Genomic DNA, 20,499 nt, shown 5'->3' with positions numbered 1-20,499 from the left:
AAATCAGTCTATAGTAGGATGATCAAACTAGGCCTGGGGACCAAATCCAGCTCTCTCCTTGGTTTTGTATGGCTGCCAGCCAAGAAGGTTTTCCATTTTCAAATAATGTTTAATATAAAAACAATTCTTAGGGGGGGGGTAGTATACACAGAGGTGAAGAGCTAGATTCAGCTCTCAGGCCTAGTTTGCCAACTCCTTGGTCTATAGGAAAAAGGCAAATGTATGAAAATGCCCATTATCCAAACTATGACATGCGGTTGGAAGGGTAGTCCATTGAAGCCCTATCTCACTAAGGATATCTTCAGTCACTGAAGAAGGTCAACAGTTTGGGCACAGCATTGGATAGGAGAAAGAGAGCAGATTGGATTGCAAGCTTCTTTCCAGCATAAACCTCCCATCTTCTTAACATCAGTGGTCTTCCAGAGATGCAAGTGGATTTCAATAAAGACCCATGTGGAAGAAGTAGTAACAGACTTATGAAGAAAGAAAGGTATCAACAGTAAAGGCAGTGGCCCAGCCCTGAAGTGAGAGTGAAGGGTAACAGAAGACCTTTGGGAGGTCATAAACCAGAATCGTGTAGGATGAGCAGGTATGGATGTATCTCAATCTGTAGTGATGGAGGGAATCCCTACATTGATGAGATCATCGATCCCTTGAAATAAGCTTATATAGAAACACAAGGAAACGTGGTCACCCTGTCGTATGAAAGCAAAAAGTAACCAATCACCTGCCAAAACTATTGTCAATAAGTCACACCAGCTAAATCTCTGTTAGGCTGTGAGCTCTTCAAGGGCAGAGTTTGCATTGTTTTTCCATATTTATATTTCTGGAGTTTAGTTTGGAGCCTTGCATAGAGCATGTGCTTGATGAAAAATTTGTTGAGTTTATAGAAAGGATTCCCATACTGGGGGAAGGCTGGACTACTGACTAATTAATATTAGGCCTCATTTTATTGGTGAGAAAATTAAAGCATAGAAAGTTGACGTGACTTTCCCAAGGTCATTCAACACTTAGTAAGTGTCCAGTCTGGAATTTGAACCTGGGTTTCCTTGACTCCAAGTCTCATTCTCTTTTCCATAACAGATACCTCAGAATAACCTCAGAATAGCAAGAAGATTTTGGAGACACTGAAATAAACTCTGATTTATTTAGCAGTTTTAAAAGTCCCCTAGGCTTTTCAAAAACTTTAGGCAAAATAAATTCTTATTGTACTGAATTGAAATGGTGCATCGGCTACTGATTTGGCTTTTTTTTTTTTTACAAGAAAATTAATTAGGAAAATGGCTTTGTCTCTGCCACTTCCAGCTTTGGAAATTCCCACAAAGAGCAATAGTGTGGCTGGGGTTAAGGAGCTAAACCAAGGGGAATCAAAAAGTGTTTTTGGAGGTAGAAAGGAGGTTACCATTGGAATTCTGGCGGGGGGTATGCTGCCACCTTCACTGGAATCTTCACCAACTCATCTCCTGCTGTGGCCTCAATCACTGCACCCTTCAGCCAGTCCACACTAATGAAGGGTTTGTCTGTTAGATGGAGAGAACAAGAGTGAAGCCAAGACCTTGATCATGCCCAAACATGAATTCCTACTCATCCTTTTAAGGCCCAACTCAAATGCTACCTCTTCCAAGAAGCCCTCTTTGATCTTCCTGACTGTCAGTGACCTTCCTACTTCAGATCTCAAGTACTTCTTGGGTATACTTCTCTAATGTACTCATTATCTAATATGGTGGTATCTCATTCTCCACTAGACTGTAAGCCCCTTGAAGGCAGGGGACATTTTTTTATCCAAACTTCTAGCACTTGACACAATTCTCTGCATAAGTGCATCAATGTTTGCTAATTTGCTTTTAACGGCTGCCAAATTCCTCACTAGCCTTGGATTTTGTTGAGGTATGAAGGGCGGGAACACTGGCCTAGAGGAGGATCAAAGAGAAGGGAAGCAGGACAGGGAATGTAGACTTGAAAGCCTAATCGCTGGGAATGGATGTGGATTGGAGACACTAGGAGGAGACATGGAACAGAGACACCAAGCTATCTCCAAAGAGGACAATGGAACTGGAATGGAGAGTAAGCACATGGGATAGAGACACTGACTAAGCGGTGTCACTAAGAAGAGTCAGCAAGCAGGGACCCTATTCCTTTATGTCACTCACAAACATGGGGATCTATCTATCTATCTATCTATCTATCTATCTATCTATCTATCTATCTATCTATCTATCTATCTATCTATCTATCTATCAATCATCTATCTTTGTGTATATATGTGTGTGTGTGTGTGTATACGTGGACATACATGCACGCATACATACAAACATATATACACACACAGAAGCCTCAACAAAGACTTAAGTTGAATGAATGAATAAATAAGTAAATTAATTAATTAATTAATTAATTAAAAAAAAACCATTGTTGGATAGGTTAGGGATTTGTAGCCCTCATAGCTATGGGCAGCACGTATACCTGCCTTTCTGAGGTCTTGTAAGGGGGAGGGTTAGGATGGGGCTGAGGCTGAGGGAAAGCCTTCTCTGAGGTTCTCCCTTCCTTCACTCCTCTTCCAAATATTGCTCCCATGGGTCTATCCTTTCCCCCAAGACCCAGCTTGTGACCATACCATGCACGATGACCTCGGTGCTCTCCCTGAAGCTCTGGACACCATTGCTGGCTTCACACACATATTTCCCCAGGTCTTGTTGGCTCACATTCTGGATGACCAGGATGCTAGATAGTTCTGTGTGTGTCTGTTGGGAGCGTCGCTCCTGTGTCACTGCCCCAGGTCGTTCTGTCTGCCAGTGGGAGGGAACAGGGGAAGTCAGCATCTCATCTCTACCCCCCCTCCTGACTTCAATACCCAGTCTTCTTCCTGGGCGAGTGGTCACCAGGTAGTCCCCAAGCATAGCCCCACTGCCCTTAGATGAGTGGTGGTGAGGAGGTCCCTTGGTTTGGCTAGGATGGAGGCCTATGAGGGAAGGCCTAGGACAGCTGTCCTTTGTAAAAAATGAATACCTAAGAAACCCGTTACCTAGGATTTCTAGGGAGTCTGAATTCAGTTCTTCAAGTGCCCCTTGTATCATACCACCCACCAGCATCTCCTCCCAAATAAGTGTCCCACAGACTCTAATGGCTTAAAGTTCTATGGGAAAGTTGTCCCAAGAGATATAGGAAGTTCTTGATAATAAAATTTAACACATTTTTTACAAGAGGAAATTGCTTAAAAATACAATTGAAGCTGCACAAAGATCTCAAGTCAACTTAGAAAAGATAAATACACAGGAGATGGGAACAAGAACATGAATAAAATGAGAGAGTGAATAAAAATGAGTGGCATGGTCTTGTAAGAAAAGGCTCAAAGGTGGCAAATCTCAGAATGAGCTGAAGCTGGTGACAAATGCTAAAGGTTACAAAAGCAAATCCCTTTTTATGTTACATGGGGAATAAGAGAGCCAAAAATGGATAGAACAGCTCCTGCCTGGGGTAGATGATGAAAATGAATGATGAGAAGACAGGACTACTTAATGTTTATTGTGATTTTCTTTTCTCCTACTTAGAAAAAAATTTTCTGGTTGGAAATAATAGATTTCTCCTTTTTTGCAACTTGCCATATGACTTTTTTGTTAATATATTCATTTAATATTTTATTTTTCCCTACTGATATGTAAAAACTTTTAACATTTTTTTAAAATTTTGAGTTCTAAATTCTCTCCTGCCCCCACCCCCCTCACCAAGAAGGCAAGCAATAATATGGGTTATACATGTGTAGTTATGCAAAGCATATTTCCATATTAGTCATGTTGTAAAAGAAAACACAGACCAAAAACACCCCCAGGAAAAATAAAATTAAAAAATATGCTTTGACTTGCATTCAGCCTTCATCAGTTGAAAGAATAGATTTTTTTTGGGGGGGTAAGGCAATTGAGGTTAAGTGACTTGCCCAGGGTCACACAGGTAGTGTCAGGTGTCTGAGGCTAGATTTGAACTCAGGTCCTCCTGAATCCAGGACTGGTTCTTTATCTACTGTGCCACCTAGCTGCCCCAAAAGAATAGATTTTCAAACAGGTTTACAGGGAGCTAAATCTCAAGAAAAGTTACAAAATGGTTAAAGCCTCTAGTTATCCCTAATTAGTTCAAGTTACTAGACCTGAACCAACTATATCCTAGAGTACTAAAAGAGCTGAACCACTGTAAGTGATGCATCAAAAATTGTGGGGAAAGAGAGAGGACCAGAGGTGACAGACACATGTCATATATATGTCATGTACATGTATACCAAATATATATATGTATATATATATATAAACAAAGGGAAGAGGACATAGTATTTAAAATATAGTTTTGAAATTTAATAAATGCTAATTGGTAGATTTATTGATCTGATTGACCTAGGAAATCCTAGGTGACATGTTTTTTATTAGAGTATTATTAAAGTAATGACATGATTATTTAGAAAAGGAAGAAATAGGGGGCAGCTAGGTGGCTCAGTGGATAAAGCACCGGCCCTGGATTCAGGAGTACCTGAGTTCAAATCCGGCCTCAGACACTTGACACTTACTAGCTGTGTGACCCTGGGCAAGTCACTTAACTCCTATTGCCCTGGGGAAAAGAAAAGAAAAGAAAGAAATAATCACCAAAAATTGGTATAAGTTCATCAAGAACAGATTCATGAAGAACCTCATTTCCTTGGTTGGTAGATCAAGGGAGTGTCACAAGCATAATATACTTGCTTTTTAATAAAGCATTTATAAAAAGTTTCTGAAAAATGATGAGTAATTGAAAGGCACCAAAGGACTGGGGGGGACCATAAAGATAAGTCCTAATGGGGCATCAAAAAATCAAGCTATGTACCTCTAACATCCCATTCAGTTTCAGAGGCGTCTGGGGCCTTGGTAACTTTTCTTCGTTTTTCAGTTTCTCTACCTTCTCTACCTTGTTGGCCACAGTAAAAAGCTAAGAAACCCTCTCTAGGGATGTTTACTTGCTTAAGGAATGGGGAAGAGGAGGACAAGGAGGACAAGGAAGAGGAGGAGGAGGAGAGGAGAGGAGAGGAATGCTAGAGCAGGGGAAACTGGGAGGAAATGTCCTGTCCCTCAGGGATCCTAGGAGGATGGGGCTTGGGAAGGAGTCATAGCTATCAGCAACAGAGAGAGGAGCTGGGAGCCATATCCTGGACTTAGAGGAGGGGAGAATATCGGTTAATCAGGGACCGGCCTGGAAGTGAGAAGTGCTCTAGAGTTCACCTGCAGATCAATCAATCCACCAACTAGCATTTATTCATTGCCTATCATGCCTAGGCTCTATGCTAGGTGTTGGGCATCCAAAGACAGAATTGAAACAGGCTCTGCCTTCAATGAGATTACATTCTTCCAGTCCTTATACCATGTCTGCAGTCTGAGATACTCAGCCCTAGCTCTAGGCATCAGTCATTCAGGAGAGCATCAGCATCTCCAGAGAGTGAGTAAGGGAGTGCGTCCTGGACACAACAGAGCCGATGGAGGCAACCCTTATGGGCTCCCTGGAAGCCAACCTGGCCTGAGGTTTGGAGGTGGGCAAGGGATGAACGTCTCAGGTCTGCAAAGGCAGAGATAGTGACAACACTGAAAAGAGGACTCTAGTGGGCAGAGGAGAGTCTTTCAGGACAGAGAGAGAGACAGACAGAGAGAGACAGACAGAGACAGACAGAGAGACAGAGACAGAGACAGAGAGTGAGTCAGGATGATCAGAGTGATGGAGGGGGAGGCAGTGTGATCTAAGGAAATGAGCCGTGGCTCTAGAATTAGAAGACCTGGATTCACATATCACCTCTGGTGCCTACTACCTGTGCATTCTTGTGTAAAGTACTTAATCTCCTTGGGCTTAAATTTCCTCATCTGTAAAATGAGAAGGTTGGATAAGATGGCCTGGGAGGTTTCTTCTAGCTCTAGCATAGACGATATGAGACAAGATCAGTGAATAGTCAGCAGGAGATGAGAGGGACACTGAAGCAGAATCCCTGGCTGGTACTGCTGAGAAAACACAAATCAGCTTCCTATGCAGTAAAGTGTTTAATGGACATGGTAGTAGGGTGGGGCCCATGCCAGAGGAACAGTCATGAAGAAATGGCTCCTGGATTGGGGGATCTCTCTTGAAAAGGAACCTGACCATGAAGAAGCCTGGTTGAATGGATAGGAAAGTAGACTTGGGGTCAAGAAGACCTGAGTTCAGATTCTGCCTCAGATGCTTACTAGTTGGCCCTGGGCAAGTAATTTTATCTCTCTGTGCCTTGGTTTGCTCATCTGTAAAAGGAAGCGGTTGGACTCGATTGCTCTAAGGTGTCTTTCAGCTCTAACTATGATTCTATGGTGGATGTTAAGACTATGGTGGTTCCAACTAATACATTTCATGTTGGTTGGCATGGGATAGGCTATTTCTAGAATCCTCTAATATAATGAGAGGTAGTTTTTTGGTTTGTTTTAGAATGTTTCAGGGCAGCTAGGTGGCGCAGTGGATAGAGCACCAGCCCTGGAGTCAGGAGGACCTGAGTTCAAATCCGGCCTCAGATCCTTGACACTTACTAGCTGTGTGACCCTGGGCAAGTCACTTAACCCCAATTGCCTCACCAAAAAAAAAAAAAGAAAGAAAGAAAGAAAAAGAAAAGAATGTTTTGTCAGTGAGAGAGCAATTAATTGAGTTAGCCTTCCTTGATGAAGTAGCAAGGTATACTACTAAGTCTGAGCCTCTTGCCTGAGTCTCAGTTTCCTTACCTGTAAAATAAGCACATTAATCATTGCCTTAGCAAGATTGTTGTGATGTCGAAATGACATAATAGATATGCAAGCATTTTATAATCACAAAGTATTATGAAAATGTGAGGAATCATTATTGCTTTTTATTAATTTTGGGGAGGCATAGATCTGTAATTTCATTGGTATAAGACACTCCCAATGAGGAAACTCATTTTTACCAACATGAACTGGCATCTACTCTGCAATTTATAGCCACAAGCTATAGAAAATTGGTTTGGGGCATTGAGAGAGTGAGTGACTTGCCTAGGATCACACTGCCAATATGTGTCTGAGCCAGAAAAGGAAACTGGGTCTTCCTAACTCTGAGGCTAGCTCTCTCTGTCTTCTAGTCACCTTCCCCCTCATTCAGTCATTCATTAGGATATTAATTATAGAAACATAACTGCATCATAAAATAATTAATGTGACATCAATTATTAACTAACCCAATGTGGGTTACACTCAATGGACAGAACAATGATTATATCAGCTATATTAGCATTAATACCGAATTAATATAAGTCTATTAATTATTATTCCTATAACTTGAGAAATTAGAATCTGGGCTTTCCTCTGAAGAGCAAAAGTTTAATTTCAGTCTCTTTTGCTTCCTGAGACCCAGTGTTATGAACCACATGAACCTCTGGATTACTTTAAAGAGCAAGGTATTGGTGGACATGGGGTGATTTGAGGGACTTGAACAGAGTATTCCCAGATGATGGATGCTCCTTACCAAAGGGAAGACCGACAGAGCAGTAGCTGTGGGCATAAAAGGTGTGGAGGGAGGAGTTGGCAAGAACCCATGGGAACTAAGTGGAGGGGATGGTTGTGATAGAGCCATGGGGAGTAGAGCCCCATCTATTCCACAGAGACATGTCAAGGAAGGGCCAGCCCACTTTGGAGAAAGATAAACAAGGGGGTTCTGCTGGGCCATGGAGGGCTGGAAGGAAGAAGAGGGCTAACCTGCTTTCCAGGATAATCCCACTGGAAGATGACTCCTGAGTTGAACTCGGCCCACACAGTACAATTCAGGACCAGCTTTTCCCCTACCAGCAGCTCCAGAGCCTTCTTGGGATATAGCTGAATGTCATATAGCTCATTCCCTGGGGGACACAGGCAAACACATAACACAACCCAATAACACAGAGCATATAAGATGTCACATACACTCAATAACATAAAACATATAACACAACAGAGCTGATTCAGGAACACAGTGTAGTGCTTACAGAAGAGAGCAATATGACAGCTATAGCAGATACATAGAAAGATGAATGCATGCACACATGTGGTAACACACATGGATGTTCACACACACGGACACATACACTTACAAAAATGGTTCCCAAGCCCTAGCTCAGGTGCAGTCTCTGGGGCTGCCTCCCAATCCCTCCTCCCTGCCAGCCCCATATCTAATACCACCCGCCAGTGCCAGGGGCTGTGAGCCCAGCAGAAGTGGGGAACACATCTCCCTCCCTGGTTTCAGGGGTTGGGGGAGGTTTCATGGCTCTCATTCCGGTGGACCCCCACCAACAAGGGCTTGGGGCCAAGGCTGGAGCGAGCTCCTCTGGGCACCCCATGGTCTGGTAGGACTAGGCTTTTCCCACCGTACCAGTGATATGGATGATGAAGAAGTTGGAACGGAAGGTTCGGCCCCGGATGATGGTCTCACACTGGAGGAACAAGATGTCTCCGAGGAGTGGCGTGGGCACCAGCATTCCCTTCCTGTCATCCCACACGATCTCTTGTCCATCTGGCCGGATCACCCTGATTTGCTGGGGGTGGGGCGGATGGTCAGGGGCTGGCTGCCTCTCCCTTCACCACCATAACTGAGGGGCAGCTGGAGCCATGGCCCCTTCTTCAGGAATAGTCATCAGACACCTCCAGTTCTGATTCACTGGGATAGGAGTCCCTGGGCAGGGAGGAGGTATTTGGAGGAGGACAGGGGATGTAGGGGGTGGTGGTGAGAAAGGAAGAAAGGGAGTGGTGGTTCATACCGAATGCAGAGTGACGTTGAGGTCCGGGATGGACACCAGGCAGGGTACCCACGTATGGTCCTTGTTGACCAGGAGAGTGTCTGGCCTGTTGATGAAGGGCTGCTCGAAGTCTGAGGCCAAGGACAGCCATCCGCCGAGGAAGAGGGAGAGAGGAGAAATGAAGAAGTGGCGAGAAAAGAAAGTAATGGAAGAGGGAAAGAAAAGAAGGTTGAGGAGAAGGGTACAGGAGGAGAGGCAAAAAGAAAGGAATGAGGAAGGAATAAAGAGGAGAAGGACGGGTATGGAATGGAAGCAGAGGCAGAATGTAACAGGAAGGAGAGGAGGCAGAGGCAGGAGAAGAAAGGAAGGAAGAAGAAAAGGAGGAAACAAAGGAAGGAGGAAGAGGAAAGAGGAAAAACAAGACTTCCTGAGTGCCTGGATAGATGAATGAGGAGGCAGGGAGGGGGTCCAGGGCAGGGATAACATGCCAAACCTCAGATCATATCCCCATGTTCGGATTCCCATTAGCCATGGGCCTTCATGGGCATAGCTGGGTTTTCAGACCTGCTTTCTCTAGGTGAGTTCTGTCTTGCTATAGCCCAAACCTCACTTTTGTACTGACATAGGGAGGTTGGAGGTCTCTGGTTTGATATTCTAGCTATGGGATAAGTACTAGAGTAACCAAGAGTGTTTTCATTGTATAGTGACACAGAACTAGGTTAGCACTGTGCTATTACAGATAAGATGAAAGGAGAAACAAACAGAAATAATACTGGGGTAGGACCACCTATGCTACAGATTGCCCTTCAAGACAGCAGATGTGGAAGACATTTTCCTAAAAGCATATTATAGAAGTGGCATGGCAGCAGGACATAACTATGATAGGGTGCTTAAAATACTCAGACATCTTCTGAAAGTCTAAAAAACTCCTGCCATGATGAAAAGTTCATCTCCAAGAAATCAGATGAAGAGAAAAGGAGGAAGATTTACTCTGGACCTTTTGATTAATAAAGAGACTAGATTGTGAAATAGAAGAACCTGGGAGAAAGGGATCATGTTATACCAGCATTAATCATAGCAAAGAAAGAGAATACAATAATCTTCCTTTAGGAAAGCAGATTTCAAAAACTTCTGAGAAAAACTTTTATGATCATTTAGCTTAATTTTTAAACAGTTGATGTCTCATAAGAGAGTAAAGATTTTGGAAAATAATTCTGAAGACACAATTATAACTTTTCCAGATGAGGCAGAAAATGGGGAAGAGTATAGAAGGACCAATGAGGCCACATAGGGAGCTCTCAGGTGAGCTTAGGATATGTACAAAGAATGGGGGAAGGTGGGGCTTCTATATAAGGATGAATGCAAAATATTGGTATAGAAATATCATATTGGCCAGTCCCAGAATGAACTGAACCTTGTGAAAAATGCTAAAAAATAACAAAAAGTCTTTTAAAAAACTATGTTGAGGGGGCATCTAGGTGGCACAGTGGGTAAAGCACTGGCCCTAGATTCAGGAGTACCTGAGTTCAAATCTGGCCTCAGATACTTGACACTTACTAGCTGTGTGACTATGGGCAAATCACTTAAACCCCCATAGCCCCACAAAAACAAAAACAAAACAAAACAAAAACAAAAAACTATGTTGGGCTTTGAAAGAATTAAGACCTTTGATCAATACAATGATCCACCATAACTTTGGAGAACCACTGGCTAAGTAGCATCCTTCTCATTTCTGACTGAAATGTGATGGATTGGAGGTGCAGAATAAGACATGCATTGCCTGATTAAGTCAGTTTATGGATTTGTTTTTTACTATGTCAGTTTGTTACAAGATAGGCTTTTAAAATTTGGGGGTGGGAAGAAATTTTTTTGAGAAAGTACTAGTGATGGTGATAATCGAAGAAAAGATTTAAAAGCATCAATGAAACAGTTTTTTAAATGCACAACAGAAAAGAGAGAATGGGATGGCTTTAAAACTGTTGAATGTATTAGTTGAAACAAGTTGTATGTAATAGAAATCCATATTTTCATATGCAATCCTCTTTTCCTATCCTCTGTATATGGAAATGCTCATGTTATTGGTATCTGTCAAAATTAGGATAACAAAAAGTGAAAAAATTATGAAAAATGAAAAAAATAATTAAAGAAAAAAGAGAAATCAGAGAATGGGAGAAGTAACATGGGGCTGGTGACAACTGAATGCTATCTCAGTTTTTGAAAAATGGGAAAAAAAGAGGCAGCTAGGTGGTGCAGTGGATAGAACACTGGCCCTAGATTCAGGAGGACTTGAATTCAAATGAGACCTCAGACACTTGACACTTACTAGCTGTGTGACCCTGGGCAAGTCACTTAACCCCAATTGCCTCACCAAAAAAAAAGTGGGAAAAAAGGAGTCTGGAAGTTATGAAAAGGGGAAATCAATGTAAAAATCTAAAAGAAATCCAGAAAGGACTATATTAAATGGATGGTCTATGAGCAATTAGAATTCAAGGATCATTAGGAACCAGTATGGGTTGACTAAAAATAAGTCCTGCCAAAATAACCTCATTTAAAAAATTTTGTCAAATCAACAGCATTTATTAAGTACTTACTAGGTGCTGGGAACTGGGCTAAGTGCTGGAGATAGGTAAAAGATTAATAGTCTGTTAGAAAAGTAAGATAGTAACACACCTTGATTTTAGCAAAGGATTTGAATACTTTTGGGGATCATATGAGGAAATGTGGCCTGGATGATAGTACAATTAGGGAGATTTGAAGCTGGTATCTCTTCAACATATTTATGAATGACTTAGGTAAAGGAAGGCATTGCAAGCAGATTTATTAGTTCTGCATATGGCTCAAAGCTAGGAGGGAGAAACTCAAAATGATCATGACAAGCAGGAACACTGTTGAAATCATTCAGATGAAATTGAACAGGGCTGGGTTAGCTGTCACTGTGGTGCTGGACTCTCCCTTGAATGAATTACAAACCTGATGGGGCACAAGACCTGCCCTCACCTCCCAGGTTGCTGCTGGGCAGAAATGGGATATGGGAACCCAAGACTTTGTTAGAGGCAACTATCATATCATTTAGGATTGTGCAATAGCTAGACTAAACAGAAACTATTGACAAAGTTGGGGAGGCAGGGCAACTGAGTTCTGGAGGCAGAAGGCAGCAGCTGCTTCCAAGAACCCTAGGAAGGGCACTAGACTTTATATCACTCTAAAGCTGCCTAAAGAAAGCAGGGAGAACGAAAGACTCTAGGCTGGTCTTGGTAATAGCTTGGCCCATTAGAATAAGTTTATAGAGATGCTTGTCTGAGAAAGAGAGAGAAAGAGAAGGAAGATGAGACCTCTCTGTAGGACAGCAATGTGGATTCAGAGATCTGATGTTCCTGGGTGGCTTTCCTCATGTTCTCTCTTTCCCCCTGTATTGCGTGTTTTCCTGGAGAAGTCATGTGTGCTGGACTAAGCTGGGAAATACCCCAAATTTTGAACACAGATAACTTGAAGGTATTGGGCAATGATGACTTGGGTCATCAGGTCATGAGGTCAACAGCAGTTGGTTGCATCTTTGACCACACCCTTTGAGCTCTTCCCTGTCCTCTTAAAAAAAAAGTCTATTTTATTTCATTGTTAGTTCCAAATTCTCTCCCTCCCCTCCCCAACAATTTAGAAGGCAAAAAAAAAAAATACAAAACCCATTACAAATATGAAATCATGCAAAACAAATGTCCACATCAGCTATTTTCTGGGAGGAGGGGGAAGCAAAAAAAGAAAAAAAATATGCTTCAGACTATACTCTGAGTCCTCTATCTTATAAAGTGCGTAGCATCTTCTATCATAAGTCCTTTGGAGTTGTGGAGGGTCATTATGCTGATAAATTACTAAATCTTTCACAGTTGGTTATGTTTACACTAATTCTGCTACTTTGTAAATTGTTCTCCTGGTTCTGTTCATTTCACCTTGCATCAGTTCATATGTGTCTTCCCAGGTTTTCCTGGAACTGTCCCCTTTATCATTTCCCCTGTTTTTAAAAGTAAGTCTATGTCAAGGGGGCATGGGACCCTGACAGAACAAGGTGGAAAAGCTCCCACAGCTTTACTTATACTCTACCAAATGTGGTTTTAAGAATGCCCATCATATAAAAATCCACACTCAGGAAACACTTTTGAATAGGAGGCTGTTTCTCCATTCAAAAAATGATTCTGTAGGATTTTGTCTTTTTTTCTACCCACAGCAACCAAATTCCTATCATCATCTAAGGGAAATTTAGGAATAGAGTTAAGCTCTGCTCTGCTTGAGCCACACATCAGGACATCAGTGAAGCAGAGATAGAGGAAATTTCTCTGAATCCTCAAGGTCCAAGGAGTTTAGAGGGATGGGGAGGCTCTGACCAGTGTAGGGGGAGAACCTGGTGGAGAAACTAACTTTTTTCAGAGCCTGCATGTGAAAAGGGCCACACTTAGGGGACTGAACAATGAGTTTTGGCAGTGAGGGAATGCCTAATGGAGCTATTTTCCTCAGTAGACTAGGCTGTAATTAAGCAGTGTCCCTGTAAGTGCTGATTGGCACACTAATGCTGATAGCACCTCACTCTGGTCATTAGCACTGAATGACTGACTGAGGATGACACAGAAGAGATATAAGGTGAGGACTATGATTACAAGATCTCAGCTGGAAGAGGCTCAGTCCTTGTTTGGTATTCACAGACAAACACTAAAAAAAAGCAGGGGGCCCCCTCCTCCTGAGCTTTCTTCTCCTGTCTTTTCCCAGAAATTTGGGCAAGAAGCTGCCTTCAGGTTAAGGATCAGGGGAGATACTGGAGTAACTGTTATCTCCTACCTCACAGAACACAAAGTTCTGGCCTTGCAGCAAACCTGAGAGTGCCTTGGGAAAGCTCTCATAGTATCCTATGAGATCTCTGAGACTATCTAACCTCTTGCACTCCACCATTTTACCGTACAATAAACTGGGACTCTGGAAGGTGAAGTGATATTGTTCCTATTTCAACACATCTTATGTAGCAGAATCAGGATTTGAAGTCAGGTCTTGTTACTCTAAATGTGACTGTCACTCTTTCTACTGAACCATGCACTACTCTGTGCTTTCTTCCTTACGCTTCCCTCCCATCACCTCTTTGATAGTAGAGAGAACCCTGGGTTTGGCCCTAGAAGACCTAAATCCACATCCTGGCTCTGTTATTTGCACAAGTAACTTGGGTTTTTTGACTCAGTGTCCCCCTTTGTAAAAGGCAGATAATGCATTTGTACTGTATACCTTTCAGGGTTTGGGGAAGAACAACACTGAGTAGACTGTAAAGGTCTATGGAAAGGTAAGCTGGCTATTGCCTCTAAGTGACCTCCAAGGCCCCTTTAGCCCTAGATGTTACTGCTCCCGCCTCCACCAATTCCCTCAGGCCTCCCTCCCTCCTGCCCTCCCAGGGAGGTCAGCACCCAAGGGGTCCCCCGGCTGCTTCTCACCTCTCACAAACACGTAGGTGCTCACTGCAGTGGTGCCCTCGATTCGGGCTTTGATGTATTTGTAGTAGCAGGTATAGGAGCCGGTGTCATTAGCCTGGGTCCTGGTTAGCACTAGCACCTTGCAGTAGGGCCGGCTGTCGGTGCCCTCGCAGTCTCGTTCAGCTCCAGCTTCTGCTGGCCCCCCAGCTTTGCTCTCCTTGTCACCTGGTCTGGGTTCCTCCCAGCCCCGGGGCCACGTCCACTCCAGGGGGTGCTGTCCTCTGGCAGAGGGAGAGGAGGAAAAGAGGATAGTTATGAGTGTCGTGACACGGATCATTTCTGGACCCCACTTCCTTAGGGTGGATGGGATGGGAAGGGCAGAGAAGAAGAAGGGGAAAGAACATGGGAAAGGTGAAGGAGAAGGCCTGGGACCCTGGCCAAGGGGCTAGGGAAAAAGAGAGTGCTGGCACTTACTGAGAAGACCCGAAGCCTAGGTCATGGTTGGCAATGCCAAGCCTGGCCCGGGTGCCCTGCTTTGCTAGACAAGGGAGTCCTTTGTGGAATGTGGGGGTGAAAGTCTCAAAATTTTTAGGCAACTGTAGGACCTTGGGAGGGGCCAACCATGTATCTGTTTAAGTGTTTGGGGTCAGAGACTTCTGAGCCTGATGGATGGGGAATAGGGACTCCAGAAGAGAAAACTTGTCAAACTGTTAACAATTTGGCTCTCCTGGACCAGGCCAACAGATGCTACTTCTGTCCTGGTGGAAGACACCCTGTAGGAGGTCTGGGAACAGAGGTGGTCTGGGAGATCCTAAGCAAGACATTTCCTCCTCCTCTCTTGGCTTCCTGACTCCTGGGGATGATGGCTTTCCCTGTAAGGTTCTGAACAGCTGGGGTCAGGGCCCGCTAGCTTGAGTGCCCATTCCCTTTGACTCTGGGTGGCAAGGCTTTCTTTGTGTAGAAAGCAAATGCCTGAAGTGAAGACAGTGAGCTGGGGCTTCCTTCTGAGAGACAGGCAACAGACTTCAGCAGCCCAGGTGGGGACCAGCATTGTAAAGGCAGCAGATGGACCATCAGGTGTGAGGACAATAAGAAGGCCAGTTTGGCTGGACTATAGAAGGCAAGAAGGGAAGTAATGTATAATAATTCTAGAAAGATAGATTGGAGCCAGATGGTGAAGAGCTTTACAAGTCAAACAACAGGGTATTATAAACCATTCTTTACTGTCCATTAAATTGGCCTACCCTCTGTTCCCTGAAATTCGCCAACTCTATGTCTTTGCCCACGTTCCTTATGTCTTTTCCCAACTTGGCATTTAAAGTCCAATTCAAATGATCCTTCCTCCATGAAACTTTTCCCAGTCTTTCTTGTCTGAAACCATCTCTCCTGCATACAACATGTCATTGTACTCTCTGATGTACTTATGGATTTATTTGGGCCGGTCCCTGATTTTCTTGTTATAAGAACTCCTATGGAGATCAGTCTCTTCCCTATAGCATATAGTTTTAGAGAATCACCTGGGTAAAATGGGGGGATGAGTCACACCCAGAGTCACACAGCCAGTGTGTGCCAGAGGTGGCACCTAGATCCAGTCTAAGGTTGACTCTTTATCCACTATAAGATGCTGTCTACTTATGATGTCTACTTAGTATGTTTTATAGTGATCTGTGTTTAAATCTTATCTCCCTTACTAGACATTATTCAGTGGATAGGTAGCCCCATATCTTATCTAAACTTTGTATGTCCCCTACCAGTATATTCTTCCCTTAACATACTGTTCTACCCCCAGTAGGTACTTAATAAGTGTTTTTGTGAATTGAATTATAATTTATATTTGCCCATATCTATACCGCATCCTCCCAGTGAGCTCCCTGGGGACAGAGATCATATCTTCTTTTTCTTTAGTCTCTCCTAGTCTGGTGCCCACAATACGGTTCTAAACACAGTCAGTGCTCAGTAAATGTTTGCTGAATGAATGATTCATTGTGTAAGAAATTTCTTTCTGAAAGGTGTTGGAATGGGGGCAACTAGGTGGCTCAGGTGATAAAGCACCAGCCTTGGATTCAGGAGAACTTGAGTTCAAATCCAGACTTAGACACTTGACACTTACTAGCTCTGTGACCCTGGGCAAGTCACTTAACCCTCATTGCCCGGCAAAAAAAAAAAAAAAAAGATGTTGGACCATGAAGAATTGATCGAACATGGATTAAGTGCCTAATATGTGCCTGGCACTAAGCTAGTCTCTGGAGATCCAAAGACAGAAACTGAACCAACCTTATCCTCAAGGAGAATCTGTTCTTTGGGGGGAGGTGAGTAGGAATCACATGTCCATCTATGGGTCTATACAAAATAAATAAAAGGTATTTGGGGAGGAAAGGCACCTACGGCTCTGGTGTGATCAGGAAAGGTCTTGCGTAGAATTGAGGGGAGGTTGGCTTGGTAGGACACTAAGTTACAACTGGCACAGGAATACTTCAGGACTATGGCGAGGTAGAAAGTGTCCGCAAGAAGAAGGTTAGTGGGGTTCTACTAAAGGGCATCTAAGAAATTGACCCTCAAGGCTTTCACTTCCTTAGAGGGGGGACCCCTTGCTTTTCTCTGAACAGAGAGCGACAGAATAATTCCCAAGAAGCAAACAGCTTCTGTCTTGTTTCATTCCCGAATAATTTCCTGAAATTAGAGATGTCCTGTTAGGTTACATTTCATAGACTATAAACTCATCGAAGGCGAGGATTGGTTTCATTTGCCTCCGTATTCCTGGAACCTAATAAATGTTGGTTAAATGTGAGATGAAAACTGTGGAAAGATGATCAATTCTGTCTCCAGAGGAATGACTCACAGCATGTTTAAATGCAGCCCAGAGTAGGATCAACTAGTGAAATGACTGACTGCCAGACCTGTAATGTCCCTCTGGAGGTTGTCTTGTGAGGAACAGCTCAGAAAAGGCAAAGCAGGTACATTTGGGAAGGCGTTTAACTTTGTGTTGTTTCTTGCTGTTGTTCAGTCATGTCTGGCTCTTAGTAACTCCATTTGGCGTTTTCTTGGCAGAAATGCTGGAGTAGTTTGCCATTTCATTCTCCAGTTCATTTTACAGAAGAGGAAACTGAGGTAAACAGCATTAAGTGACTTGCCCCGGGTCATACAGCTAGTAAGTGTCTGAGGCCAGATTTGAATTCATAAAGATGAGTCTTCCTGACTCCAGGCCAGGCACTAGCTGTGTTATTTAACCACACCTTATTTCCCTCCACATATTCTCTACATCTTGCTTTTTCCTTTCACACAACACCCATTGCTGAATGTTTTTCTCCCCCTACTTTGCACAACTTGCTATTTCTTTCAAACATACAACAACATTATGATGTAAATTTCTTCTTCTTTTTTAATCTGAGTGTTTTCATTGGCTGTCCTCTATCCCTGGAACTCTCTCCTTTTCCACCTCTTGGTTTTAAGTTTCATATCAAGTCCCTCCTTCTGTGAGAAGCCTTTCCCAATCCCCCTGCATACTAATGCTTCCCCTCTGAGATTATCTCCATTTTATCTTGTGTAGATATCTCATTTGTACATAGTTATTTGTATGTTGTCTCCCCCAATTAGACTGTGAGAGCAGGGATTGACTTTTTGCTTTGCTTTGTATCCTCAGCATTTACTCCAGTTCCTAGAACATAGGAGATGTTTAATAAATGGTAGTTGATGGCTCCATCTGCCCTCCTTGGGAGGTCTGGCTGGTCCTCACATTAGAACCCCTAAATCAGAGGTTCTTAACCTAGGTTCTGCAGCCCCTCAAGGGGCCCATGGATCGATACTTCAGAGGTTCCGTGAACTTAAATGGGAACCTGTGCCGATCATTCAGCTTCGGTTTTCTTATATGTAAAATGAGGGGGTTGGGCTTGATGGCTTCTGAGGTCTCTTCCAGCCCTAAATCTAGGATCCCATGATCATATGACACTGTGGCAAAATAGCTGTGAGTAAGGAGAATTTGGTGCAGCCACCAAAGAACATCCTGATGGGGGTTGGGAGGGAGGAGGAAAGATGGGCATGGCAACTGTGATGGAGGGGTCTATAGCTTAGGGCCACAGATCACAGATTTAGAACTGGAAGGGACAAGAGAGGGCCATCCGGTGCAATTCTTCATCTTATTGGTGAATCATTGAGATCAGCAGCAAATGCCAGAGCTAGGCTTTGAACCCACATGGCCTGATTGCAAAGGCAGCAGTTTTTCCCCTGAACCAAGTTACAATCCTTGCCCTCAATGCCTGCCTACATTAGCCTGTGCTAGAAGGAAGTCTGTTTGGAGGGATGGACAGTCTTAGAGACTTCTGGCTTGTGCAGCAGAGAGCTCATGACTCCAGCTAGGCTGGAAGCTCTGGAAGGGCTTTGAGTGCCCAGCTCCATTTCCATTTCCATGAGCTCCAGAGGGATCATTTCTAGGAGAATCTGGAGGCTCCAGGTCACTTTAGAACTTTCTCTGTTTGTTTCAGCCCAGTTTGTTTCTCCTTAGTGGCTTTGATTATGAATCTGGGAAAGGGGCAGCCTGGGAACCTTCCCCCCGTCCATCAGGAGGTCAGGGATGGGGATAGCGATCACTAAGTGGTGGCTGACTGAGTGGGAGCCATTTCCCTGGAAGACAAGAGGATGGGGTAATTCTTGGAGGAGATAGCCAGAGGGGCTGAGACATCCTCTCCCAGGAGGTCCAGATGCTCATCTCGGCCTAAGCCACATCAACATGAATCTCTCCACGGAGGCTCGATCCTGGGACTCCCCTCTGCAACCCCCCACCTCCGCCACCCCGGCCTGGCCCATACCTCAAGATGCCCAACCACCTTCCCCTCAGTGAGATCCGGCCTTCCTGCCTCACAGAGATGGGAGCAGGTCAGGCTGACTGGGCCTGAGCTCAGGGGAGAGTCTTTACCTGCAGGTGATGGCCAGGGTATCCTGGGCGTCAATCACGTACTCTTCTTCGGTGATGTTCAGGGTCGGAGGAGTCATAGAATAGGTGCTGACAAGGCCTGGGGGTGGGAAGACAGTGGAGAAAGGAAGAAAGGGAAGGTCAGCTTGAGGCTCAGATTGGGAGATCAGAAATTTGTGGAATTTAGATTGGGAAGAAACAGGAAGATCATTTAGTTCAGAGGTGTCAGATATGCAGCCCACCCACAATAGTCCCCAGCCTGGCACAAATCAGGTTAAAATGTAATGGGGAGGGGCAGCTAGGTGGTGCAGTGGATAAAGCACCGGCCTTGGATTCAGGAGTACCCGGGTTCAAATCCGACCTCAGACACTTGACACTTACTAGCTGTGTGACCATGGGCAAGTCACTTAACCCCCATTGCCCCACCAAAAAAAAAAAAAATGTAATGGGGAGGGAGCAGCTAGGTGGCGCAGTAGATAAAGCACAAGCCCTGGATTCAGAAGGACCTGAGTTTAAATCCGGCCTCAGACACTTGACGCGTACTAGCTGTGTGACCCTGGGCAAGTCACTTAACCCTCATTGTCTCACCAAAAATACAAAAAGAAACAAAACAAACAAACAAAAATGTAATGTGGAAATATTTAATGGAATAAGTAAAACTACAATAAAACATTGATAATATTACCTTTTAAAACCAAGTTAATATGTGCACCACAGAGATCCTTACCTATGGTTTAGTGGCCACAGTTTTTGAATTTGACATCACTGATTTGCTCTAATTCCCTAGTTTCTGCTGCAGGGGAGCAGGGCTTGGTCAGGACCTTGTGATTTCATCAGTGTAAAGTCTCTTTCCACCCCCACCCCCACCCCCTGCAATGGATGCAGATCTTAAAAATCAGTATCTTAAAGAATTGTCTGGGACATGAAGAAGTCAAGGGACTTGCCAGGGTCACTCAGCCATTATATGCTAAAGACAGGACCTGAGCCCAGATTTTTCCTGACTTCAAGATAAATTCTATTCACTTTTTAACACTTTCTCCTAATTTTATGAATGAAACTATAGACCAGAGAGCTTAAATGACTTGCCCAAAGTAGTAAGTAAGGTAGTGAGTAGCAGAACTGGAATCTGAACCCCAGAGATGGTATACATTCCTGCCCTCAATGACCTCATAGAAGACACCCCCAGAAGCTGGGCATTATCACATCCACTTTTTAGTTTCCTTCCTTCCTTCCTTCCTTTCTTCCCTTTTGTTCCTGTCCCTATCTCCCCTCTCTTTCCTTCCTTTCTGCAATCTGTATTCCATCCCACCACTCTACTGAAACATCCTTCAAGGTTACTATTGAGCTCTTTTTTTTTTTTTTTGCGGGGCAATGGGGGTTAAGTGACTTGCCCGGGGTCACACAGCCAGTAAGTATCA

The 20,499-nt window shown here is 43.8% G+C and overlaps 1 protein-coding gene across 1 annotated transcript in view; it reads right to left on the bottom strand.

Moving 5' to 3' along the window:
• Positions 1-20,499, bottom strand: part of FLT4 (fms related receptor tyrosine kinase 4) — a 106,447-nt gene that overhangs the window by 45,089 nt on the left and 40,859 nt on the right. Inside the window, exons 2-8 of the mRNA XM_043989523.1 lie at positions 19,085-19,181; positions 14,197-14,456; positions 8,756-8,865; positions 8,371-8,533; positions 7,722-7,861; positions 2,615-2,786; positions 1,403-1,520 (exon numbers count right to left, since the gene is read on the bottom strand). Coding sequence (XP_043845458.1) covers positions 1,403-1,520; positions 2,615-2,786; positions 7,722-7,861; positions 8,371-8,533; positions 8,756-8,865; positions 14,197-14,456; positions 19,085-19,181 — 1,060 coding nt within the window. The remainder of the gene's footprint in view (positions 1-1,402; positions 1,521-2,614; positions 2,787-7,721; positions 7,862-8,370; positions 8,534-8,755; positions 8,866-14,196; positions 14,457-19,084; positions 19,182-20,499) is intronic.

The sequence above is a fragment of the Dromiciops gliroides genome, chromosome 2, assembly GCF_019393635.1.
Source record: "Dromiciops gliroides isolate mDroGli1 chromosome 2, mDroGli1.pri, whole genome shotgun sequence".
Lineage (NCBI taxonomy): Eukaryota > Metazoa > Chordata > Mammalia > Microbiotheria > Microbiotheriidae > Dromiciops > Dromiciops gliroides.
The sequence above is the reverse complement of the archived record's forward strand: the minus strand, read 5'-3'. Positions and strand labels throughout refer to the sequence as shown.